We start from the raw sequence: 11,857 nt of genomic DNA on the forward strand, positions 1-11,857 counted from the left end.
ACAAATCTCATTGGTCTAGCTGTGGTATTTAAAAATAATTGACCAATGAGTATGTTGCTTAACCATTACGGTGGTCACAGGAACTCTGTTTCCGGTTTCCTTTTGCTCCAAAATGAAAATTTTATCTTGGAATATAAATGGAGTCAGAGCAAGCAAAGTTTCCCTCAAGTTACTTTTTGACTCATTAGATGCAGATATAATATGTCTGCAAGAAACCAAAGTTACACGTAAGTCCAAAAGGAGTTGTCATATCAGAAAAGTATGGGAAGTCACCCTAACACAGTAACAGTTACCAGACGTTTCGTCCCAAGACCAAGTAATTTTGCCCCCCAGTTTGACCAGTACGTCCCATGTGTCAGTTCGCCCCCAACTATTTGTCATTTCGCCTCTTCCCAAATGACATGTCAGGTAATAAAGACGATTTCGGCTGAGGTTGATTGTTTTATTTTTTTAAATCTGTTTTGTATTTTGGGTATGCACACCTGTGACAGCTGTGTTGAGATTAATGTGTGTGTGTGTGTGGGAGCCTGGCGATCTCACCCCGTGTCGATCTCGCCCTGGCGAAGTTGCCCCGGGCGAGTTCGCCAGGACTTATTTTCATCGTTTGGCGAAGTTATCATACATATATTAGACTTGCTAGAAGACATATATTACAACATATATTATAGTATATATATCTACTGTCATTATCAGCATGTTTTTGTGCCAAAACTACAGGGTTATACCACTTATACTACTATTTTTGTGTTGGGACACGCTGTGGCGAGATCGCCATATTTACTTCCGTGTTGCATGTCTGTTTAGCGAAGTCGCCAGTACATTATAACTCAACAATATTCAAGTTCCAAGCAGTTTAATGTTTACTTCATTAAGTAAATACATGTGCAGTAGTCATGTTTTGATTTTCTTGTTGTAAAATGTAATACATTGGTAGTTTACACTTCTGACGATGTTTTGTGAGTTCCGTTTTCTCAGATGCACACTACACTTTGACCTTCAATATTAATTCATATCACTATCAAGCTTTTATTTTACAATAGTTATTTACAGTTACATTTACATTTACCACTGTTTAGTTTCAACCAAAGGATGTACTCACTCACAGTAACATACAATTTAATTGTGAATGCTGTACATTTATTTATTTACTGTAATGAAATAAACGAATATGCATCACTCAATAAAATCATAGTGATTTGGCACAGCTTGTTGAAGTGGAATGGACAGAACTAATAATTACGAATATATCACATTATACAAGAAAACAAACAAGTAAGTACTGTTTATGTATTTATTATTAAAAAATTGCACATTACACAATAAAAACAAAACAATAAATGAATGTTGTCTTGTTCATATATTTATTATACCAAATTGAACATCAAAGTGTGCACTTATGACAAATAGTTGCATAGTAACGTGTGACAACTTCACCCAACATAAAAATGCTACACTGAGAAAATCCTGGCGATCTCGCCACATCCTGAAAAAGTGAAATAATAAGAAATGTAAACTTAAAAAATGTTACATTACATGATGAAAACAAACCATAAATGTGTACTTTACGTGTATTTATTATAATAAACTGTAAACTTAAACAAGAAAAATCCTGGCGATCTCGCCCTGGCTTGCAAGTGAAATCGTCAGAAAGGTAAACTACCAATGTATTACATTTTACAACAAGAAAATCAAAACATGACTACTGCACATGTATTTACTTAATGCAGTAAACATAAAACTGCTTGTAACTTGAATATTGTTGAGTTATAATGTACTGGTGACTTCGCTAAACAGACATGCAACACGGAAGTAAATATGGCGATCTCGCCACAGCGTGTCCCAACACAAAAATAGTAGTATAAGTGGTATAACCCTGTAGTTTTGGCACAAAAACATGCTGATAATGACAGTAGATATATACTATAATATATGTTGTAATATATGTCTTCTAGCAAGTCTAATATGTATGATAACTTTGCCTAACGATGAAAATAAGTCTTGGCGAACTCACCCGGGGCGACTTCGCCAGGGCGAGATCGACACAGGGCGAGATCGACATACTTCTGTGTGTGGTTGCTAGTCACTTCGTACCATGGTCATTACGTACCTAATTTGGTCATTTCGTACCATTGCAAAAAGTCATTTCGTACCTTGGTCATTTCGTACCATTGCAAAAAGTCATTTCGTACCCTAGTCATTTCGTACCTTGGTTATTTCGTACCATGGTATAACAATTTATAACAATTATCCCGGTAATATCTTTTACAAAATAACATTAAATTACAAATTTGTGGTTAATTTAAGAGATATTTTATAAACAAAAGACTAAAAATTATTGCCACTTTGTATAAACATTAGCAATTGGCTAATTTGGCAATCAGTAAGGTAGTTAATGTTTTAATGGTTGTTATTGTTTATTTCTTAAACAAATAAGATGCAAATAAGCAAGCTTGAAAAGAAGAACTAATAAATAAATAATATTTTGTTGGTCCATTATGTTGTTTTTGACTAATTATCTGGAGCCATTTCACACAAAATCGCAGTTGTCAGTTAGTAGTAAATACCATATACGGCTCTTGTCAGGTAAAATGGAAATAACAGTTGACAGGTATTATGGGTACGTGTTCTGGTTTTCAAACTGTCAAAATAAAGTTTTAAAACAAAACCCACTGCTTTTATGCTATAGTCAATTCGTTTTCTATATACTGGAATGAAATGACTTGGGTACGAAATGACTTTTTGCAATGGTACGAAATGACCAAGGTACGAAATGACTAGGGTACGAAATGACCAGGCAGCATGGTACGAAATGGATGGTACGATATGACTTGGGTACGAAGTGACTATGATTCGTCTGTGTGTGTCTGTAGTGTATGTGTATGTCACTATGTGTATGTTTGGAATCCATGACGTTTCGCCCACAGTTTGACCTGTTTGCCTCATGTACCAGTTCGCCCCAAACTTTTAGGCGAACTGGTTAGGCACATGGGGGCGAACTGACTGAGGGCGAACAGACCTGGGGGCGAACTGGCTTGGAGCAAACTGGCTTGGGGGCGAAATGTCTGGTACCCGCCTGTCAAACACTGGACACATTGGTTCATGTAAAAATGTTTAGTATATGTCGATACATTTATTTCAGGTGACATGTTAGATGAGCAGACTGCAGTGGTTGAGGGTTACAACTCCTATTTCAGTTTCTCCAGGAAAAGAAGTGGCTATTCGGGTGAGTCTGTGTATATTTATTACCCATATGGTTTATAATAAATGTATTGTAGTTACAAACTTTGGAAAGGTTTCCGCCCGCACCCTCTTTGGGGTATTTGATTAGCGATATCAAGTGGACATTGCATTAAACACTACAAACGACATAGTGCTTGGGTCTGGATTTAAACTCAAGACCATCGGGACTTTCGCTGAGCACTGTATCCATTCATCCACGCAGTGGATCAACAAGTGAGACTGCATTTTAATACTTATAAATCTCATGAGGTGTAGTGTATTTTGACGGAATGAACCGAGCGTCTATGGAATAAAATGAACCTTTAGTCCCATAATGCCTCATTGTCAATGTGTCTTCTGTGCTATATTTCTACCAAAAGCACCAACAAAAGCACCATTGTGGAGGAAATTTTACACAGAATAGTCAGAATGTCTAATTTTTCAAAGGCAAAACGTAGTGATACTGGATTACGAAATATAAACATTAAGTTGCTTTTATAGAACAAAATGTCTAAAAAGGTATTGGATATAACTAACCCTAAGCCTAACCCTAAACTTACATTAATTGTAACAAATATTGTTAGGGGGTGGAAATTATACCCAAACTTACATAAATAAATTGTATTTTACCAGTTTCAGTGGTGTAGTGGTTAAGCCATCGGACATATGGTTGGTAGTTACTGGGTTCGCACCCCGGTACCGGCCCCCACCCAGAGCTAGTTTAACGACACAATGGGTAGGTGTAAGACCACAACACTGACTTCTCTCTCACTAATGACTAACCCTCTGTCCTGGACAGACAGCCCAGATAGCTGAGTTATGTGCCCAGGACAGAGTGCTTGAACTTTAATCGGATATAAGTATAAGGTATAAGTGGAAAAAATTAATGAATTGTATTTTCCCACACTATCTTTATAGCATGAGTCATAACAATACATTTGTCCCAGTTCCCATTTGAAAGCTGAATTAATAACTTGAAGCTGATGGTATCTTATAACATATATTATACATACATGTTTGTGTTATACTTATTTTCATGCATATATCCAAGTAAGGTTCAAGCATGCTGTCCTGGGCACACACCACATCTGTCTGTCCAGGGTAGTGAGAGAGTTTGTGATCTTACACTGAGTCGTTAAACTTGCTTTGGGTGGGAGCCCGTACTGGGATGAGAACCCAGTACTTACCAGCCTTATGTCCGATGGCTTACCACTACACCACCGAAACCGATAAAATACAATGTATGTGTGTCTATTACATGTACATGTACAGCTACGGTACAGCTCCATGATGAATACACCTGAATTGTTTAAGAGGTAAATTTATCTAGGAATAGCCTATCCAATTTCCTTAGTATTATCAGTGCTGATAGGTAGTAACCACACTTCATGCTCATTGGGCATTTGAAAATGTTTTCCAGCCAATTGTTTTGTCCGTTTCACATGTATTTATCATTTCGGTGGTCATCAATTGATTGGAGATGTTCTTGTAATTGTTGTGGGAATCAGTTCTGGAAATTAGAATACTGGTACTAATTAAGGACATGGACAAAAGTATAAGACTATATAATTCCCTGAAATTCAGTGTATCTGCTTGTGACATTGATTATCAGAAAACGTATGGTATGTTTGTAACATTGATTATCAGAAAACGTATTGTGTGTTTGTAACATTGATTATCAGAAAACGTATGGTGTGTTTGTGTCATTGATTATCAGAAAGCGTGTGGTGTGTTTGTGACATTGATTATCAAAAAGCATGTGGTGTGTTTGTGAAATTGATTATCAGAAAGTGTATGGTGTGTTTGTGAAATTGATTATCAGAAAGCATATTGTGTGTTTGTTAAATTGATTATCAGAAAGTGTATGGTGTGTTTGTGAAATTGGTTATCAGAAAGCATATCGTGTGTTTGTTAAATTGATTATCAGAAAGTGTATGACGTGTTTGTGAAATTGATTATCAGAAAGCATATTGTGTGTTTTGAACAACATTTCTGTGTGTTCCCTGTCAGTTCTGCTCATTGACCAAAAAAACCCTACTTTATTAAAAAATATATATAGCATATATTTTAAAATATGACAAAGTAATAGATTAGTAAAATAATAGAATTAAGTATTTTGTTTCTAGTGTTCTATATTTTTCAATGAGTTTTTTTCCAGTTCTGTTAAATGCATGTACTACATGTATATACCCTGTCTGTATATGTGTAGCAAAATATTAAATATTACATGAATTCCTGAACATTATTTTAAGATCAGAACACTTCATGGTTTTGATACCACTGTGATTGACTTGTTCTTACTTTCAGGGGTGGCAATATATTGTAAGGAATCTGTTACTCCTGTGAAGGCGAAGAGGGACTTTCAGGGACGCTTACTACAGATGCACAGGGATCTGTTGGTTGCTATGGTAATCACCTCGACTTCAGTGCAGAGGAACTAAACTCACTGGACGCGGAGGGCAGAGCAGTAATTACACAACACAGAATCAGGTATCGTCATGACAACAGAAACATGGGTAATAATGTGTTACTAATATTACATGAGGTGGATGTCAGCATATTTTCATTTGTGAAGTCATTAGAAACAAGGCTTGTAAGAAAATTTGTATGTATATTTATTTATGAATTAGAGTTTAGAAATGTGTTTTTAATGTTACACAATATATTTAGCATCTTATAAAGAATGTCGTGTATCTTGTATGATGTCATACTGCAATATCCTTGCTAGGCTGATGGTTTTCAATGGTACTCAAGTTTTGTGAACAGTGAAAGTCAGTAACACTAATTTAATTTTTACGTTACAGAAAATCTGACGGCAGTGTGAAAGAGCTTGCGGTTATTAACGTGTATGTACCACGGGCTGCTGACAGTGAGGAAAGACATCACTACAAACTGAAGTTCCTGGCCCTGCTACAAACACGTGCGGAGGCTCTGGTCGACAGTGGAAGGCAAGTGTGCAATAATCAGTTTACACCAAGAGTAGACAACAAGGATAAAATTACATCAGCAGTGTTTTGACTAATGTTTGAGAAAGTCACTAGCCTTTGCAGAAGCTTTGGCTAGTGCCCTATGTGTGGTAGTTAATACAGTTGATCATTTCTACTAGTCCTGACAAAATATTCTCTAGCCGAGACAGAGGGCTGGTGGAATTGACGAAACTTGCATCAGTATAACTGGATATGTCCAGGAGTTTTGTTTCAACTGTTTGTAGCATGGCTTTCAAAACACACTTATCTTTTAAAGATTCTGATCGTTGGTTTTAAAATTGAAATAAACGTTAACAATGATGAGGTGTCAATTTTAAAGCTCCATTATTCTTTCTCGTTTGAATGTCTTACGGTTTTATTCTTTTGGAGAAGCTCAAGTGAATACTCTACGACTTAGGTTCAACCCACCCCTATTTTGTGATTGGTTAATTACATTCTTTTTCCGGGATCAAATAAAAATAACACCCGGAAAGCTAATGACGTCATTAGAAACTGACGTCAATAGTAATTGGAACATTTGACGATTCAAGGGTCTACAGTTAGATTGTAGCCAAGTTTTTCTTTTTTAATAATACAAAATATAAAGTTAGTTCCTTAGAAAAACTATTAGTTTACAATAGACATAACCATATGGAGTTTTTAGATTTTCGGGTGTGTTGTCTATTTGATGATGGCAAATGTTTAATTTTTGACCGTAGTCCTTCGGTCAAAAATGACATTTGCGAGATCAAATATACATGAATACCCGCAAATCTAAAAACTCCATATGGTTATCTCTTAAAGTACAAAACATGCATAACTGAATTTCAATTCATATTTGGCTAATAACCGATTAAATCATACAGACTAGATATTGCACACCACCATTCACATGAGCATGAATTTCAGTTCAAGTTCTATGTCAACATAAATTTTGTAAAACATATATGTATCATATAGAGAAAACTATGTGAAGGAAGTGCAGTTGCTGGGTAACTGACATGCAACATACCAATATGTTGACCACAGAAATGTGGAGTCATTGAGCCAAACACCAACTTATTTTGCTGTTAAAGTGTACATGTATATAAAATTATGGTACAAGTAGAATACCACGATACTGTACAGTTGTTTTTATTGAGTAATAAAAATAACAAATAACTTCATTGAAGTTTGAAGTTCAAACCACTGGGTTATCTAAATACATGTACTACAGAGGTCAATGTACTTGTAATCATTAAAGAAAAATTTGCAAAAGACAGTTCAGTATTTTTAATATTTTAATTAAGACGGTCACTATTTTTGAAGTAGACTAGACATTAGCTGCTACACACAGTAATGGCATAGGGAATGGTGGTGAGGTGTCTATACTGTAATTGAATCCTGTGTTTGATTTTAATATTGGAATAAAATTAACGTACTTATCTTTTGTCTCCAGTCATGTCATAGTTCTGGGAGATATCAACACAACTCACAAGAAGCAAGATCACTGTGACCCTAACTGTGAGGTGGGTTTCTCCTCTGTTTTACCTGTCGCACTAGTATTAAAACAATCTGAACTGACCAAGTTACTCTGCTATGAATGTACTGTGAATGCTGTGAAGTATACAATGTTATCACAAAGGAAAAGAATGTTTATTTAAACTATCACTAGTCTACGCTCTCTTCTCACCACCAAGTTTTAAGAGAGTGACACATTGTTTGCCTGGCAATAACATGTTTAATACATTTTATTTGAAACTTCATGCGATTGCTCACCATTTTAGGAGAGTGATCTTCAGCTCGCCTTGATTTTGGTGTTTAATAATGGTTATTTTGATATTTTGGAGAAAAATTGTTGCTGCCAAATAGGCTATGCCAATAAAATGGCAACTTGGGACATGGCAACATCAGTCATGACATCATATAACCACAACTTTTGATACACAAGTCATGGGACAGTGGCTGGTACATGTATGTGGGGGGTGGGGAATGAGCCCATCGATGGAGATGGAGCCTGTGATCGATCACATCTAAGGAGAGCACACTACCACTGAGCTAGATCCGAATCAGCAGTTATTGCTGTCTGGCTGCAAAGTGTTTTGTTCTTGATTTGGGGTGGAGGGTTTTCATAATAAACCATGTTGAGCTTTCAAAATAATTCTGTAATTTATTTAAAAGTTAATGCTAAACAAGTTATTTAAAAGAAATTTAATTATTGAAATGATAATCTTAAAATTGTTGGGTTTATTCCAACTGAATGACATGATCTTTGTAATTTGTGATTTTTGCGACTTTCTCAGGAGCAGGAGAGATCATTTGTACCACCATCTTCATAGTTGTATAAAACATTTGTTTTTAATTTGCAGGAATTTCTGCGTAAGCCCAGTCGACTGTGGGTAAATCAGTTCCTGTGGGAGAAAGACCGAGATCCCACTTTAACAGTATGCGAAGACACTGAGCTATACATTGGAACCACACCCCACACAAAAGGTGGCCTGTTCGTCGACGCCTTTCGTTATTTTTACCCAGACCAGGAGAACGCCTACACCAACTGGTGCACGCTTACTGCAGCCAGACAAACAAACTATGGAAAACGTCTGGACTACATATTTGTCGACACCGATCTCGCCAATCAGTGTCTGGCAGACTGCACCATCTTGGCAGAGGTTGATGGTTCGGATCACTGTCCTGTTGTTGTGGAATTGTGTTGTCGTGGCGACCCAGCCGAGAAATGTCCGCCCTCGTGTACAAAGTTTATGCCTGAATTTTCAGGAAAACAGCAAAAGTTATCTTGTTATTTTAAGAAGTTTCAAACAAAAGACAAATCTGTCGATGATAATATTTCTGATTCTCAAAATACCAACAGCTCACAGGAATCTGTGAATTCACAAGCTGACACAGAAAAAGAGGAAAATAAGTTATCATCTTCTTCGGGTTCTGAAGTAACTTGCAGTCCTAATTTGAAAAAAAGATCATCAGAAGTTAGTAACAGAAGTCCACGTAAGAAGGCTAAGCTTAATAAGAAGTCTGATAGCAGTGCTAAACAAGGAAATTTGATGAATTTTTTCCAAAAAAGTTCCAGTGCTAAAACCATTTGTAAATCCGAAAAGACGTGCAACCAAAAAGTTGAAAAAAACAATAGTTTTTTTACGTCCAAAACATCAGAAGCAGGTCTGCAGAAAAATGACAATAAAAGTTTTTCTTCTCAATCTTCAGAATCTAAAGACACATCAGACTCGGTTGAAAAATCAACGACAATATCACCTAGTCTTAAGGAGACCAATTCCGACATAACCATGGTAACACTGCCTGTACCTGTACACAAATCTGCTGCTCAGGCATGGAAGGGTCTCCTCGGGGGCCCTGGAAAGGCTCCTCTTTGCAAAGGGCACAGGGAACCTTGTGTTTTGAGGACGGTAAAGAAAGAGGGGCCCAACAAGGGTAAACAGTTCTATACTTGTGCCCGGGGAGAAGGACTCAAGTCAAACCCAGAGTCGAGGTGTGATCATTTTCAATGGATAGACAGAAAGAAAAGATGACAACGTTTAAAAGACTAGAAATAGTAGAGTGTGTGTTAAGGTTTATGTGCCCATGTGTGTTAGTAGGATTTGACTCCTGGCTAGTGAAGGCTAGCGACTTCCTCAAATATTTGTTGAACATTTTGTCTTCACAAGTGTATATATGTATGTACATGGAGTGTATGTGATAGGGTTGGTTCAGAATTAATCAAATATGGGGGGTGGGGGAGTGGAGATTTGCAGTATCATAATTATTAGTTTATGCCTAGTATAGTGAATCTGCTGAAATTGTTTTAATATATGTAGTACACTTGTTGATTTAAATATAATTTTATTTAGAAATGCCATCAGTATCCTCTCCAACCCAAACGTTTTCCAATCTGCAACAAATAATGGATAATAAATATATTACCATGTATCAAAGTGTTTTAGTTTTTTTAAAGATTTATCAAAGGAATTGAAACCAGACTTTTTGGCTCTGTTGAATTTAAGGCTGGTAGTTTCCAGCTTTGCATAGTGGTTCTGTGGGGAGGTATAAGACCGTATACAAGACCACTAAACCAACTTACCGTATACATAGTGGTTCTGTGGGGAGGTATAAGACCGTATACAAGACCACTAAACCAACTTCTTACCGTATACATAGTGGTTCTGTGGGGAGGTATAAGACCGTATACAAGACCACTAAACCAACTTACCGTATACATAGTGGTTCTTTGGGGAGGTATAAGACCGTATACAAGACCACTAAACCAACTTACCGTATACATAGTGGTTCTGTGGGGAGGTATAAGACCGTATACAAGACCACTAAACCAACTTCTTACCGTATACATAGTGGTTCTGTGGGGAGGTATAAGACTGTATACAAGACCACTAAACCAACTTCTTACCGTATACATAGTGGTTCTGTGGGGAGGTATAAGACCGTATACAAGACCACTAAACCAACTTACCGTATACATAGTGGTTCTGTGGGGAGGTATAAGACCATATACAGGACCACTAAACCAACTTACTGTATACATAGTGGTTCTGTGGGGAGGTATAAGACCGTATACAAGACCACTAAACCAACTTCTTACCGTATACATAGTGGTTCTGTGGGGAGGTATAAGACCATATACAGGACCACTAAACCAACTTACTGTATACATAGTGGTTCTGTGGGGAGGTATAAGACCATATGCAAGACCACTAAACCAACTTCTTACCGTATACATAGTGGTTCTGTGGGGAGGTATAAGACCGTATACAAGACCACTAAACCAACTTACCGTATACATAGTGGTTCTGTGGGGAGGTATAAGACCATATACAAGACCACTAAACCTTCTTACTGTATACATAGTGGTTCTGTGGGGAGGTATAAGACCGTATACAAGACCACTAAACCAACTTCTTACCGTATACAGTGGTTCTGTGGGGAGGTATAAGACCGTATACAAGACCACTAAACCAACTTACCGTATAAATAGTGGTTCTGTGGGGAGGTATAAGACCGTATACAAGACCACTAAACCAACTTCTTACCGTATACATAGTGGTTCTGTGGGGAGGTATAAGACCGTATACAAGACCACTAAACCAACTTACCGTATACATAGTGGTTCTGTGGGGAGGTATAAGACCGTATACAAGACCACTAAACCAACTTCTTTTTAACAACTAACCATGCATTTCATTTCAACTTATTTTTGTGCTTATATCCAATTAAGGTTCCAGCATGCTGTCCTGGGCACACACCTCAGCTATCTGGGCTGTTTGTCCAGGCCATGAGTTAGTGGTTAGTGAGAGAGAAGAGGGTGTAGAGGTTTTACACCTACCCATCAAGTCATTAAAACTCGCTCTGGGTGGGAGCCGGTACCGCTCTGGGTGGGAGCCGGTACCGAGCTGCGAACCCTGTATCTACCAGCCTTATGTCCGATGGCTTAACCACGACACCATCAAGGCCAGTAACTAACCATTAACCTATAATCTGGACCTTAAAATAGATGATATAAGAAACCTGCTGTTGCCATATCATGGACTACTCTTTTTTTTAAATTAACAGCAAGGGATCTTTCATATGCACCATCTCATAGACAGGATAGTACATGCATGTGTCATGGCCTTTGTTACATCAGTTGTATAGAGCACTGGCTGGAACAAATAATAGCCCAGTGGGCCCAC

At 37.4% G+C, this 11,857-nt stretch overlaps 1 protein-coding gene across 1 annotated transcript; it reads left to right on the forward strand.

The window, feature by feature from the left end:
* Positions 1-83: 83 nt before the first annotated feature.
* LOC121366369 (DNA-(apurinic or apyrimidinic site) endonuclease 2-like) lies at positions 84-10,101 on the forward strand. Its single transcript, XM_041490847.1, is given in 7 exon segments — positions 84-227; positions 3,140-3,223; positions 5,527-5,565; positions 5,568-5,709; positions 6,024-6,167; positions 7,624-7,693; positions 8,534-10,101. Coding segments are annotated over 7 exon segments (1,767 nt in total). The 5' UTR covers positions 84-112; the 3' UTR covers positions 9,707-10,101.
* Positions 10,102-11,857: the final 1,756 nt, after the last annotated feature.

The sequence above is a fragment of the Gigantopelta aegis genome, chromosome 3, assembly GCF_016097555.1.
Source record: "Gigantopelta aegis isolate Gae_Host chromosome 3, Gae_host_genome, whole genome shotgun sequence".
NCBI lineage: Eukaryota > Metazoa > Mollusca > Gastropoda > Neomphalida > Peltospiridae > Gigantopelta > Gigantopelta aegis.